This window comes from Carassius carassius, chromosome 4 (assembly GCF_963082965.1).
Source record: "Carassius carassius chromosome 4, fCarCar2.1, whole genome shotgun sequence".
Classification (NCBI taxonomy): Eukaryota; Metazoa; Chordata; class Actinopteri; order Cypriniformes; family Cyprinidae; genus Carassius; species Carassius carassius.
The window spans coordinates 13194003-13210152 of NC_081758.1; the positions used below are offsets into that span (position 1 = coordinate 13194003).

The 16150-nt window shown below is 38.2% G+C and overlaps 1 protein-coding gene across 3 annotated transcripts in view; it reads left to right on the forward strand.

Annotated features, from left to right (window-relative positions):
- LOC132136282 (double C2-like domain-containing protein beta) overlaps positions 1–16150 on the forward strand; it is a 279102-nt gene that overhangs the window by 169602 nt on the left and 93350 nt on the right. For 2 of the 3 annotated variants that reach the window (XM_059547231.1, XM_059547232.1), the window contains exon 9: positions 714–887. In XM_059547231.1, coding sequence (XP_059403214.1) covers positions 714–887 — 174 coding nt within the window. Of the gene's footprint in view, positions 1–245; positions 888–16150 lie in introns of those variants that run through there. The other variant, XM_059547233.1, reaches the window with a different exon arrangement.

Sequence of the window (16150 nt, forward strand, 5' to 3'; positions counted from 1 at the left end):
TAGACTGAAAGGAGAGGAGGAACAGAAAGATAACCCAGTCGCTCTCTAACAGATGGACTAATAGCATAATTAAGTAGCCGCGCGCCCGATTCCTGTGTACCATCATGTTGCTAAGCAATGACATCAGCCAATCCTTCCATCCCTTCATATAATCCTGCCCCCTCCTTCTCTCTCTCTCTCTCTCTCTCTCTCTCTCTCTCTCTCTTTCCCACATGCATTCATCCCGGTAACAGTCTTAGCGTGCTGTAGTAGTCTGAGCGCAGCACACAGACAGACGACATGACCACAGTGTGCTGGAGCAGCTCACAGCCTCTCATGTAGCCCACTGCTGCGATCGCAAACTCACACACATGCACTTACACACCAAGACACGCTCAGTTGCTCTTCAGGGAAACTAAGAGATTACCAGAGCAAAGAAGATTTTACTTTTGAAGACTGTTTTTTATTTATTTATTTATTTATTTAATTGTCTTTATTTCTTAATTTTTTTTGTTGTTGTTTTTTTTTTTACTGTTACCCCCCCACCCTTTGCCGGGTTCAGGGGTGGTGGGACATCCTTAAAAGGGCTGCATGAATGACACAACGCAAAGGCGAGAAGACTACCATCAGTATCCAGGAGCACATGGCCATTGATGTATGTCCAGGTCCCATTCAGCCCATCAAGCAGATATCTGACTATTTTCCCCGTTATCCACGGGGTCTCCCCCCCACAGTTCCCCCGGCCCTCAGCCGCACCGGCTCTCTGAGGAGCACCTCCACCAGCCAGAAGTCCGAGGGCCCTAAACAGGATGAGGATGACCTGGACCAAGCCTTCGGTGCCACCGCACTCGTGGCCAGCAAGAAAGAGGAAGAGCCGGATGTGGAAGGCTATGATTCAGACGACTCCAGTGAGTAGTTGTTTCTTACTCTTTGTCTTTGTGCCACTCTAGAATTGACAACTGTTGCCTCAGATTCCTCTACCTGTTTTTTTTTTAATCTCCTGTATGAATGGAGCTCGCTCTGATTGAATGCATGGAAATGGCTTTGGTTTATGTAGCACCTGATTCTTTGGGTTCAGACAGACAACGGTTTGATGGGACACATGGGTTACATCGAGCCTCTTTGTTACTCGCACCCTACTGTTTGTTTTTTTGTTTTTGTTCCATTGATCGACACATCTTTAAAGCCGTTCTTGTGGGCATCAGGTGCGAGTCATCAGTCTTGTTGTGTATATCTGTAGAGCTCTTGTCTGTCCCAGATGTAAATCCTATTATGGACCACAGCCTGCCTCTCCGTTTGGAGCCCAGTTTTCAATCATGGCAGCCTGTAGACTAGATTAGATAGAGCCCTGCCGTCTCATGTGGTTATTTCATCATTATTGTGGTCTGTCTTAGATGAGGTTAATCCATACAGTGTTGAGCTCAACGTGTGTGCAAGAGCATGTGTGCTGGTGGAAAAACAAGTGGCTATAACGATGCAACGATTGGGTCTGGATCTAATCCTAGATGGCTTTAAGATAGCATGCAGTGATCTGTTGCTGACAGATGTTAACCTTTGACCCACATTCAAGACCAAGACTGAGTTGCACAGCAAAAATCATTTTCTAAACCAATAATTTGTTACCTCAGGAAAGAAATTCTAAACATCCTTAAAATGAGATCAAATTACTTGAGAAGCTTAATCAGTCCATTTTAGTTTCAGTGCACCCCCTGTAGGTTTTGTTTGAAAGAAATAGTTTAACCCAAAATGAAAACTCAAACTAATGTCCTTCCAAACCTGCATGACATTCTTTCTCATGTGAAACACACTTTTTGAGGTCAAAAACAACAATGATCCCCATTGACTTGATTGTATGTACAAAAACCAGATTGTATGTACTCAAAACATCTTCTATTGTGTTACGCACACAAAAAAATAGTTATACAGATTGGAAACTACATGAGGGTGAATAAAACTCATTTGTCAGAATTTCCATTTTTAGTTGAACTATCCCTTTAAGCAAGACATATTGATGGTAACAACTACAAGCAATCTGTAGCATGTTAACTGCCCAAAGATTATCTGAAGTGCATCTTTGTCCTAGTGTAATTGCATGCTTTGCTGGCGACCGCAGTAATCAATATCAATCGCTCATATGCAACACTCTGTCACTGGTTGACGAAATGTGCTGGCCAATATAACCAGTCCTTCACCTTTCATGAAGCAGTGTAATGCATGTAGATATGCTGTATCTGCGAGTGTGATCATTAAACCAGACGATTGTGGGACTGCGGTCTGGTGCGCCTATGTTTTATGATGATAGATTAGCATGGAGCTATTGGGCTGTGATTCATTGGTGTGTGGCTCTAAATCATAACCCTCTTCCTGTTCTCTCATTCTCGCCTGTTGTCTGAATCACAATGCACATATCAGTAGCACAACAGAGAGACAAATTAAATCCTAACCTGACATGTTTGTTATTTGACTCATGATATACAAATAAGCCAATTATACTAATTTGCCAGAGCATTTAATGGTTCGAATGTATCACAGGGAGTTTAGAAGAGTAAGTCAGAGGAAGAAAATTGTCTCTGAAGGAACATACTTGAAGCTTTGCTAATGCAACAGATGGATTACAAGGAACTTCCACAAACATTTGGCACTGGCGTCTCTTCAGCTCTGCCGACAAACCATTTTTGAGTTGAGTACTACAGGACAGATTGCAAACAGAGCAGTCTTCTGTTTCAGAGCTTAATTAAGAGCCGTATCCAAACAAATTGGACTTGAATTTTTGCTGAGCACTTTTGTCAGTTGCAAACATACAACTGGTTGCTTCAACAGTACATAGTATCCAAGCTGGGAAGAATTAAAAATAAAATGATGAATTCCCATTAGGCTTCAAAGCCACTTACTAAATACCACCTGTTTGTCACTCATGCTAAAAGCCTTACTGACTTCTTGACTTGAATTAACTAAACACAGATGCTTTGGGAAAAACAAGCCACTTTGACTGATGCTGTCCGCAAAATACCCATGAGTAACCTGTGAGCTCTGTTCCAGGGAGGCAGGTCCTTGGGGTTGTGTACCCCTGCTGGCTTCTGTTCACAGCTAATGTACATGCCAGAAGAACAGTCTTAAGATTTTTAGTCGAAAGGGGCATTCACATTAACAGCCTTTAAAAGTGACCAGAAGTCACATTTGTTTTGAATGGGTGTTGCTGGATAGTCCTGCCTCCAAAATCACACCATTGTTTAAACCATGTATGGTTGCTTAAACGAACAATCAATCAATTGATAACACTTAAGCGAAGTCAAACAATGAATGGCTTGCTTACATTTGTCTCTGCATAGTACGAGCGGACAGGAAAATATTAAAGCTTTAGTTCATCCAATAATGAAGATTCTATTATCATTTACTCAACCTCATGTCATTCCAAACCCATAAAACTTTTGTTAATCTTTAAAAAAAAAACATTAATGCCAATATTTTTATTGAAACTTACATGGCACAATCTTCACCATATGAATTAAACACATATCGATTCTTATTAAAGTTATTAAGTGAAGAGCAGTAAATGATTCTCTCATTTTCTTTTGTTGTTTGATTAACATTAAATGGCAAGGAGAGCAGCAGGTTTACTGGCTGCTGTCACTTAAGACCAAATAAACAGGTCTATACTAAGAAGCATTCGATGACTTTTTCCCAAGCTGTTTATGTTCACATAAGACATTACTGACTGCTTTTAAGTAATAATTTACCAAGATGGACATTTTGGCACATTTTGTGTGTATTTGTCCATTGCACATGCCCAAAGCCCACAGTTGCCTATTTTTTCACTCCATCTCAGATTGCGCACACAGCTTTTAACTATTCCTTTTATGAAGCATTTCCGGCAGGAGATTGTATAATATAATACATGATTTGAGTGAATTGTATGTTACAAAGGAAGGGCGACAGCGCAGAAAACGAAAGGCACTGAATGTGTGTTTTCATAATCAATGTAAGCCAAAATCTAAAACGAAACTAAAACTCTATTAATCACACAGGCCTAGTCATCAAATCATCTTTGAGAGCAAGGGGGAGCGGCACTGAATCCATATGAATCAGTGGTTTAATAAGTCTTCTGAAGACGTTTATACACATAGATAGAGCACATCATATATTGTAAACTTAAGCTTGACATGTAAGAACCAATGAATTCTGTGTGTCAAGCAGGCATGTTTGAGTTTCCACAGGAACCAATAAGGTCAGTTGTTCTCACAGGTCAGCAAGTTTACCATTTTTAATGTGCACTACAATATTTATGTGTATATCTCTCAGGTTTTAATTAAAAATATAATATTTTGTCTTTTGAAGATGAATAAAAGTTATATAGGTAAACTAACACTTAATATAAAAAATAAATAGTGGTGCTCTTCTGATGCAGGTGGATCCAGTTAGCAACCAACAGTACAGCATGTTGACCTTTAAAGATTTAGTGTTAATGTACCTTTCACCTGTAGAAAAAAAACAGCAACTCTACAACTTCTCACTTTTCAGAGGCAACAAAAACAAAAACTTAATATATTTCTCTATTAAAAACTGAAATAAAGATGGCTTGAGATGCACAGAGAGAGACTTTAAAGCAAAAAAAAAATATTTTGTTCGTCTGACATAAACGATTATGTTTCAGCATGGAATGTCACATGAAACCGCCTATTTTTGTTCAGGAGGATTAGTGGTTCAAGCATCATAAAATATACCTGGTTGAGCTGTGATACTTTACTCTTACAATTAAGACTGGGAAGTTGCACTAAATGTTAATTATTTTCTAGGTATTGGTCAATCAGACTGAAAGCAATCCTATTTTAATGATCTAAAGCAAACCTATTTTAACAATCTAAAGGCAAAGTGTAAAGCGCACGGCGCAGGTGCACTCAGGGCGTGTCCAAATCCACTTTTGCTATTTTAACAACGGAAAAAAGCCTACAAAAAATTCTTATGCATTGCAATCCTTTAATTTGTAATATTTGACATGTTTGTGTGCTGCTGTGCATCCCTGTGTTTAATAAGCAGCGTGTACGCGTGTTGCGGACCTGCCTATACAAACATGCTCTTTAAAAAACAAAGAAAAAACATTGCGCCAGACTTTAGACCAGGTTTGAGTTGGTCTATGGTGAAGTCTATTTTCAGCTCCTTAAAATAGCAATGCGCCAGCTCTGCGCCTGAACACACCTGTTTTTTACACCAGCACGCCCATGGGCGCACAAATGGGCGCAAATGCATATGCTAATTAAACGACGTGGCGCTGGACGGGAAAATGCGAACAGCGCCGGACTGAAACTAGAAAACACACTTGCTCTGCGCCTTGCGTCGCATTGAGCCGGTTGTATGATAGGGCCCTTTGTGTTCACCAGATACTCTACCTGTTGGATTGCATAACTAAAGAACTGGAGTTTGTGAGGTTTTTTTTTTTTTTTTTTCTACTTAATTTGGTTTAACTCTGGTTTAGTTGACAACACAAATTGAACTTGCAGACATTCTCCTTGTCATCCACTAGACTTTGGAAAAACTGGCTTTAGTTTTTACAGAAAGCACTGGAATATACCCGAAGTTTAGTTGTTTGTGAAGACTCAATTGTGTGCTGATGGATTTGATTTCCAAAATCAGCTTGATGACTTCTTAGGATTGAAGATCCACATGTAGCCCTTTTATGGCAATCCCAGAGTCACATTCACAAAATAGATCATATTCACAAAATTAAATGTAATACTTATGTGCATTTGTTATTTAGAACAAATTCAAGTAGCAAAATTATGAAGACTTTGATCCTGTGCTTACGCTTTACACTTTGCTACACAGTACTTGACTGTATTTTAGATTTTTACACATTTAACAGATATATCATATGTTATATCACCATAAAATAAAGAAAAGGTAGTTTACTTTACTTTTGAGCATTAAAAGTGGCAGCCTGTTCTGTACATTGATTTATATGCTAAATGTCATTATTTTCACATTTGTCACAAACACAAATGTTTGAAATGTCCATTTAAGAATTCCATTTATAAAAACAGCAACCATTTCTCCATGTAATGCTACTGTTCAAAGATAAGATTTAAAGCTAAGATTTTTTTTTATAAATCAAAAATACAGTAAAAAGATTGTGGAATACTATTAGAATTTAAAATAACTGTTTTCTATTTTAATATATACTGTATGTTAAAATGGAATTTATTCCTGTGATGACAAAGCAGAATTTTCTGCAGTCATTACTCCAGTCTTCAGTGTTAAATGATCCTTTAGAAATCATTCTAATGGTGAATGTGTTTTCAAGAAGCACTCAAAAAACATTTCTTATCATCAGTGTTTAAAAAAAAGTTGTGCTGCTTATTTTTTATCATCTTTTGATTAATTGAATGTGTCCTTGCTGAATAAAATTATTACCTTTTCAAAGACAAATCTTACCGATCCAAAATCTTTGAAAAGTAATGTACTTAAAAGCAATAAATAATTTGATATTTGGTCTAACTTGCCACACACACACACACACACACTTCAGTGAGAACTCACTTTAGCCATTGCCATGTTGGTAAATTTGCATGATGAAGGCTAGACAAAGTGTAAAAGTGTAGCATTATCTGATCTGTTTGTGTCAACTTGGATGTTAATTGATACAGAAAAGTGCAACACCAACTGAGCAGCCCCCCAACTTAGTTCAATCAAATCTCATCTGATCACAGGTTCATTAATGATGTCCCATAGTGCAGCAGAGACATGGAAGAGATTATGGGTTATTTACTATTATCTTTTTTTTTTTACTCTGAATATCACTCTTGCCATGCAATCCTAGTATTATAAATGCAAGATGAAGATGAATGCTTTCCCCTAATTGAGCCATTTTAAATAATCCTAATTCTGTCTAAACTACATGCTCTTGACCTGTGGAAACAAAGCACAGTACTTACAACCTGACAAAAATAGACACTCTGCGATTAGGTACAGTTCAGTCTTTTAATCATGACATTTTCATTGTCTGTAGTTGAATTGATCTCCACTATTATAATGCATCATCAGTTAGCAGATATAAGTTATTGTAGCAATGCCTTCCTGTCACAGATTGTACAGTCCGTCTCTCTGACACATAAAGTGAAGGCATGCTCAGGTATAAGCATGGGAGGATTTCCTGAAAGCAGGCTACAACCTTCTGTCGAATCCTATTAAAGAGCCTATCTGCAAGCTGCCATGAGATAACAGATAATGAGAGGAATAGACTGTATGTTTCGCTGTGTTTTTGCCCTTGGGGTTTTCTAGATGGGTCTTGGCAATGAAAAAAACCATGCCATGTTTACATGGTCAGCCCAGGAGATGTATTATACACAAAAAAATGACTGGGTTGTGGAAATCCTTTCCTTTCTTTTCCTTTCTGGATCGAGTGGATAGATTGTGATGGTATCTGTCTTGCCATAAGTCTTGTCTGCCATCTGTGGCTAGCATTGGGGGGGGGGGGGGGGGGGGTTGTCTTGTTTTTCTGTTTGTGTCACATCTCTGTGTGTTTTCACAGAGCTCACTGACAGATTGACAGATGCAGCTGTTGACAGACAAGAGTGAAGAATGGAAACCTGCCACACATGGGTTTTAGAGATAATTAATAAAATTAGCTTTTTTAACAATAGAAAGGAACACAAAGTAGAGCATTAAAAGTGCAGCTGTACTAAAGCCCTTTGAGGCTTTTACCATGAAGTGTTCAGCCTTTGTGTGTTGATGTTATTTAGTAAGAAGGCTGTTCTGAAGCATAATTTATTTCAGTCGTTCAGCAACTGTCTTGTACAGCACAGTCAAGTGTAGCATCTCTGTATTACTGTCATTTATCTTTATTTTCTTTTACCACATTGAGTAAAAACATCATTTTTAAGGTTTTGCTTTAATGCTCAGATCTCCTCCAGATGTGTCCATTTTTCCCCATCCACACGTTAAGTCAGGATTCAGTTTTATCTGACCAGTTGACTGTACAATTTCAGCCCCTGCAAACCCCCCGACCCACACCTACACACTGCTCACAGGCACTAGACACTCAATAAAATATAGTGATATAGGGCAATGTAAAGACTTTTTAGACATTTACATGAATTCAAATTATTCTATAGATTAGTAAAAATTTGTTAGCAGTGTTTTTGCCACATATAAAAAATATGTTATTCCCCATATACTTTTTGTACTTTATGTCCTAACATTAATCCAAATGAACCGAACAAGATCGACTCGAACTAGATGTCAATTAATGCACGCGTGTCACCCGATCCACATATGCATGGATTCCTTTTTGCATGAGCAATTTATGATATATTAATGCAGAACAGAATTTTTTTATTCGCAAACATGTCTGTATATGTACAAATTGCTGTACAATCATTTAATCCCAAATCAAATTGAAAGGCATTTGTTTGTGGTTCATAAGATACATGTATAAAATTGATGTAGTACATTGATATTTTTGGCTGCATCTATTAATTATTTTGAGTCTAATTTTATATAACATGGGCTCAATGCAATTAATTTGTTTGGCCATACTGAAATCAAAAGTGTTGTATAACACAAAACAGTCATAGCTAGAATATCACCTAAGAATATATAGGGGTAAAAATTTTCATGTTTTTGCAAGAAGTTTTTCCTGCTCACCAAGGCTGCTGCTTTTTTTCTTCGTTGAAATCAAAGTACTGTTTTAATATATTTTAACATGAAATTTATTTCTGTGAAGGTATATATATATATATATTTTTTTTTTTTATTTGTGGGAAAGTAATATTTTTTCAAGACTCTTTAAAAGAACATCATTTATTAGAAATTAAAATATTTTGTTACAATGGTAGTTTTTTCTTATCACCTGTAAGAATAAAAGAAGGCATACATTTCACAGACAGCTTGGCTATTAGGGGTGGCATGGTTTGGTTTGTTTCACAGTTTTAGAGTTACGGTTTTTGGTACAGTTCGGTATGTGCTATGTTTATGGAAAAACTATACTTAAAAAAAAAAATATATATATATATATATATATATACGCTTTGGATCCTTTGGCTCTTAAATGTTTAAACTGGCAAAGCTTAAATAAGATTAGTTTAAACACATATTAACGTGTGCTGATCAGGTGGAATGAAATAAATGACTGCTCATATTCCAGAATACAGCATTCGCATTGAACAAGATTGAATGGTTTGTCCAGGTTTATCACATCGCTGTTATTATAATGTCTGGGAAGCTAGAATGTGCATCCATCAATAGAAACATATATTAGCTGAACCCTGTTTGTTTTACATGTTATTTATAGCAAACCATATTACAAATGCTTTGTCAGATTTAAGTTGAACCGTGGTCCCAGCCTGTGCCGAACCGTGTGGAGAACCGAACAGTTAGATTTTTTTTTCTCAGCGAACCGTCCCACCCCTATTGGCTATACATTCATTTTATAAAGCCAAGACACATAAGTTAAGCGAGACCCCTATATATGCAGTCTAGTGCAGTGTAGGCTAAACCAGGCTTTGTTCCAGTTGCTATATCTGTGAAATTTTCACACTCTTTACATAACCTAAAACAGGAATTCCTGAAGGCAGTCTGAGGTTTTTGCCTTTGTTACTATGGCAGCAGATAATTTGTTGAGTGCCACAAGGGTGTGAGGTGAGTCCTAGAAATAATTTGAGAAAGCTGGTTTGGAAGGTGAAAAAAAAAAACTTTGTTGGCGGTTTATATAATATGTTTTCTATGCTTGGTTGTAAACAAATTAACTGAAACCTTGACACATTACTGGAAATAAGCATCATGAGAGTTTTTATGTAATGGCAAGTGGGACAAAAAAAAGAACATGATACTCTGTTCTTTCTTACTGCAGATTACATTTGAAGGAATAGTTCACACAAAAATCTAAATTTGCAGAAAATGTTCTCACCCTCTAAGAGGCCTTCTAAGATGAGTTTGTTTCTTCATCGGAACAGATTTTGAGAAATTTCGCATTACATCAATTGCTCACCAATGGATCCTCTGCAGTGAATGGGTGCCATCAGATTGAGAGTATAAACAGTTGATAAAAATAGCATAATATTTGTTTAGAACTGTTTTGGCTTGTAAACAGTGCTTGATCTGTGCACATTTCTCTACTGATTCAGACAAGATGACTTTTTCCATGGAGAAAGCAGTATTACTGATATACGACTGATAAAGGTATTTTAAGCAGCAGTTTAAAGTCAAAACTATCTTAATGTATTTGATTATTACAAAAATTCAGCTTTTCACTTCACAAAACGTTAATGGATGGGCTGGAGTCTTGTGGAGTCCTTGTGTATTTTTTTATTGTTTTTATTGGCTCTATAAACTCTCATTCTGACAGCACCCATTCACATTCTTAGTGATCTTTCAGAAAATGTAACATCTTGGGTGAACTATTCCTTTACACCTAGTCAAGCACTAACAGCTTAACATGAGCTTTTAAATAATCAATTAGTTTGTTATAAATGCAACTGTTAGGTACAAAAGTAATTTAATTTGTAATTAAGTGTATGAACAATCAGAAATTTAAGGCGACTTGAAGCGTATCTTGATTACGCTGAAAGTAATGTAGCATTTCATAAACTGTTTAAATAGTATTCCGTATGGACTCTTTTAACAGTCCCCAGCAGAGCCATTACAGCTCCATGATCCAGTAGAGCTTCCCTTACTAATCCTCTCAGCTTCAGCCAAACCACTGGAGCTCTGGTGAGACACTACTGGTGTACGGTGAACTCAACCACAGCACATAGACACTTCACTCCCAGTCCCTTAATGGAAATCCTCTCTTATGTTTGTGATCCAGTGATTAAGGGTCTGACCTGGCAGAATATCATTCAGGAGGATGTGATGATGTGGGATGAACATGAGGACACTTCTTTGAGTAGTTAGAATGTTAGAAGTGGTAAAATGCCTTATACGCCCCTTTGAGTGAGTGCTAAGAACCTGCTCTATGCTACATGCTTTAGGTATTGAGGTGACTTGAGGCAAATTAAACTGACAACATATTTTTATTTTCCCTCAATAACCGTTGATACCTAAAGAACATACAGCTCTTGAAACTTCTGGAATCACAAAATGTATTTGATTTATCAATACTCTGTTTCCGTTTAGAAATATTGGATATTGCACATCCTTTAAGTAAAAAATGATAAGAACCACTGGTGTAGATCATTTATTACAGCCTAAAATTCAGTGGTACTATTATCAAGTGCTGGCCTTGCTTCTCAGGCAAACCCTGCTGTTATTTCACATTTAGGCCTGTACTTAGATTTTTCTTACTTGGCTGGTTCATTTCTGCATTCAGATGTTCTCCATTTGTCTGTAGAGTTCTTTCACAAATCAGCATGGTTTGAAGGACACATGTGGATAAAGTGTTTATTCTTTTTGGGGTTATGACTTCAAGACATTGAATCTTTACTCATTTTCAAGAAACATCTAAAGACTCATCTTTTTTGACAGCACTTAACCAACTAATACTAGCACTTTTCCTTTTCTTGTCTTTTCATTTATTAAAAAAAAAAAGAAACCTGGCTATGCGTCCTATATTAGACTAACTGAGACTTGTCATGGCACTTGTATACTGTTTTTGTTCTCTTGTTGACCTGACTGCTTCTATTGTTCTCATTTGTAAGTCGCTTTGGATAAAAGCGTCTGCTAAATGATTAAATGTAAATGTAAATGTAAGACACAGTGAGAGACATCTACTCTGCTGTCATCATCCTCTCTGTAACATTCAGAAAGCCTCTCTTATGGCAATACACACCCTTTTATATAATACTCTCTGTGCCCATGGCTGTGTAGGATTAGTGCATTGTATAATGTGTCATATGTTAGTCTTCAACCAGCTCCTCTCTAAACAGGCTGAGCTGTTTGAATGTTTTTTCTTTCAATCCCCTATAATGCACAGCTCTTTTAATGTTATACGCTTACTGGGGCGTACAGTGACGTGCTCTATATGTCACTTCTGTCATGCCTTAAATATGGGATGAAAGAAAAGAAACAGATCAGCATTCATAATTTCCCACATGAAAAGTAAAGTAAATGTGCAGTATCCAAAAAAAGAGACAAAATCTCCCCTCTGAAGTCATTTCAACTCTGAGACCAGTTTGACCTTATTTAAGGGTTTTGTGATAAATCAGTGTGTTTATGCTCTTATTGAAATATAGTGTAGTTACTAGTTTACATACACAGTATGGACAGAAGTATTGGGACATAACTTGAATTCAGGTGTTTCAGTCAGATCCATTGCCACAGGTGTAACATCAAGCCAAGTTAAAGCCGTCAAACATTTTGCCAACTGGAACGGATGAAGTGGATTGCAAACTAGGCCTTCTTATCCAACATCAGTGCCTGACTTCACACATGCTCTACTGGATGAATGGACACCAAATTCCCACAGAGACACTCCAAAATCTTGTGCAAATCCTTTCCAGAAGAGTGCCTCGAGGCTGTTATAGCTGCAAAGGAGGGACCAGCTCCATATTAATTTTGATGTTTTTTTTTATATGATTGTCACGGGTGACAAACACTCAGCGAGCGTTACCCTCTTGACGAGTCACGAGTTTCTCGAGGGAACGATTTGTGTGTGACACCTCCCACTCCGGTTCCGGGTGTGGCAGAAACATTGTCCGGCCTGATTAGCGCTAATGCACTGCAGGTGCGAGAGAGAGAGGAGCGGCGTTCACATAGGCTTCCTGCTTTACAAGCCAAAGATAAAAGGGCTATTCAGAGAAGTTTCGGGGAGTTGTTTTTTTTCCAGAGCAGAGTTAGGCACAAGCCTGCTTGGGGAAGTTATTGGGGTGGGCAGGTTTCCTGATGAAGTCCCCAGGGGAAAAGGTTCCCTATTGAAGTTGTCTGCATTAGGAGTGTACTGGGCTGTGGTGAAGCCTCGATGGGGTGCAAGTCACCCATTGAAGTCTGCTGGAACAGAGTTCGTCGGTGGGAATTTGCTGGACTGATTTATCGATTGGAAGAGAGAGAGAAAGATAAGTGGATTGATTTCATCTTACAAACATTCGAAAAGCTTGAAGAGGATACAGTGAATGTACATCTGACTGTTGGGGAAGCTATGTGTTTCAGAGTGTGCTTAAGAGGAATTGAGGATTGAATATCCCCCACGGGAGTGTAACGAATGGATTGAGGCCTCTGATCAGCCCTTAACTTATTGTTACACATTGATTCATTGCTGTGGATTTGTGGTGAACACGAGTGTGGTGTGCTTTTGCTGAGAAGCGGTCCCAACCCTTGCCTATAAGTTTGTGAAAAGTTAAGATACCTACTCATGGTCGGAATCCCAGAGTGATACAGCAGAGCTGGAATGAACATATTGCTGTGGGGAAAATCCTTGCCTTCTTACTTACCGTCTGAGTCTGGAAGTATGCAGCCTTGCTGAGGAAGTAAGCTTTTAAATCACTCTTTCTCTAATGTGCCCCGACGAAAGTATTCTGTACTGTGAAGAATCCTTACCTGTCTATTCACCGTCGGAGTCTTGAAGAATGCAGCATTGCTGAGGAAGTATGCTTTTAAGTCACTGTCTCACTCACGTGCACCGACACAAGTATCCTGTGCTGAGAAGACTTCTTACCCCACCTACTTACTGTCTGAGTCTGGAAGTATGCAGCATCGCTGAAGAAGTAAGCTTTTAAATCATTCTTTCTCTAATGTGCCCCGACGGAAGTATTCTGTACTGCGAAGGATCCTTACCTGTCTACTCACTGTCGGAGTCCCGAAGAATGCAGCATTGCTGGTGAAGTAAGCTTTTAAACCACTGTCTCACTACTGTGTATCGACGCAAGTATCCTTGACTGAGAAGCATCCTTACCTGTATACTCACTGCCCGAGCCCAAAGTGAGCTGCCCCATTGGTGAAGTCGCCGTCAGGGCGAAACTGCGACGTACGATCAGTACCTATCCGTAGCTGAAGAAGACCTAGAGGACACTGAAGTCTATCAAGCTTGTGCCCCTTGATGTATTGTGTTCAATAAAGATTTTTATTTGAAATTACCTCTTGTCTGCGTTGTCCATCTGTTGCGGACCTGTGGTGTCGGCTCCTCACGGTGGTGTCTAAGTCAGGGGTGGCTGGTCATCCGAGTCCACCCCGGTGACATGATATCATTAAAGTTCATCCTTGTTGGTTTAAATAGCAGTTGTCCCAATACTTTTGTCCGTAGTTGGCTGAAGAGCCAGATCTTTAGAGTCACTTATCAATGATGTAACACAGTCCTGAGCCAAGTAGTCCTGCCAGGTGTTTGTTGATACTACACATTAGATGCTTGATTTTTTTTTCCATAAGTACAGTATATAGCTGCATCATTAAGAGATACATTTGAGCTTTGTGCCAAGTCATGACAAATAACTGTTAAAGATATAAAGTAGTTCAGTATTTACTTCAGACATTATTCTATTTCTGGCATATTGAAGTAGATGAGTGGATCTCTCTTTATCGTTGATGGGCAGCGGGAGCCAATAACCAGAGTAACAGACGGGAGTCTTATATGGACATAATGTGAAACTCAATCAAGATCATTTATAGTATCTAATTGGAGTCTGTGGTCTGTTCTGACGAGACGTATGGCCACCTGTGGGCTTTTTTTATTGGAAAGCCGAGATACCTGCATACCATGCTGTAACATGGTATCATTCTACATCGAGATGTGACATGACTGGGAATATTAATGCCATAGCTAGAAATTGTCATGCATTATTCATGCACCTTGTTGATTCTGTCTGATCTTGCTACTAAATGTAAGTGAAAACTCATTTGTCTTGTTCTAGAAGTGTAATGTGATCCTACTCGATTTTACCTTGCGTAACATGAACAAGCAGAAGCAGGTTTTGAATGGTTTTGAAGCAGGTTCATGCACCAAAGCATTTTGACCCTCCACTTATCCTTGTTTCTGTTGCCTCAAATGGAGAAAGCACAATGCAACCTGATGAGAAAGTTGTATGTGAGAAGTGAATCTGTCACTAATGTATGTAGTGTTAAAGGCTAGGGTCTTACTTCCCCTGGCTTAAAATGTGCACAAATACACAATGGGGTCCCACTTGTAAAATAAGGCATGTTACATTTTACAGTTTGATAAATATAAACCTAAAATTTAAAAAAAAAAAATGTCAATTTTTATTTGCATATCATTTAGGTGTATATTTAAGATTTAAATGTTTCCTACTACCATTCAAAAGTTCAGGGTCAGAAATTTATTTTAAATAAATAAAAAAAAAAATTATTTTACTCCGCAAGGATGTGTTAAATATAGTAGAAAAACATTAAAGACATTTAAGGGTGGTTTCACACTAGCACTTTTAATGTGCACCCGGGTTCGATTGACGTCAGATTTCGGTTGGTTTGGATGTGAACGCCGTCTTCTGAACTCGGGTGCGCACACGCAAACTGTACCTGAGTCTGCTTAAAAACTGTGTTCTGGGGTACGATTTATGTGAACTCTGATACGGTTCACTGCTGATATGAACGCAATCATACCAAATCGCGGAAGTGAACCACTATTAATGACGTATTATTTGATGAAAATGTGTGTTTGTGTGTGTGTGTTTCACTCACTTTCCTGTCGAGCGTGACTGATGCGCTGCAAGCAAAGAGCTGTATGTCTCATTTCTGTTCGCCTTCAGCGTTCTTAGAGCATGTGCAGTACATTCGTAAGACAGATGCAAGTGCCGTTATGTACTGAAGCTTTGTAAACAAAACGAAAGGTTCAAAAACGTAAATACATAAAAGTGCAGAGAACAATGTGATGCATTTTCCGCTCCTCCTGCGTTGTCGTTACTAAGCAACGGGGTAAACAGCTGCTGGCTTGATGACACAAATGAACCGCGGTTTCGGACTCAAATATTATAATATGAACACAGTCCAGCAGGGGGAGGGGGGAGCCATCGAACTCTGGTTCAGACCAGGCAAGCGAATGTTACAAAATACTTTAATTTCTTTTATTTCAAAATACTTCGCTGTTATTTGACCTTTCTTTTGATCAGAGAATTCTGGAAAAAAAAAAAATTATATATTTTTTTCTACATTGTTTCAACATTGATATAACACTGATTTTTGAAGGGCCATGTAACACTGAAGACTTGAGTAAAGGCAGGTAAAATTCAGGTTTGCCATCAGAAGAATAAATTGCATTAAATTGAAATTATAATACTATTACTGTTTTTACTGTATTTTT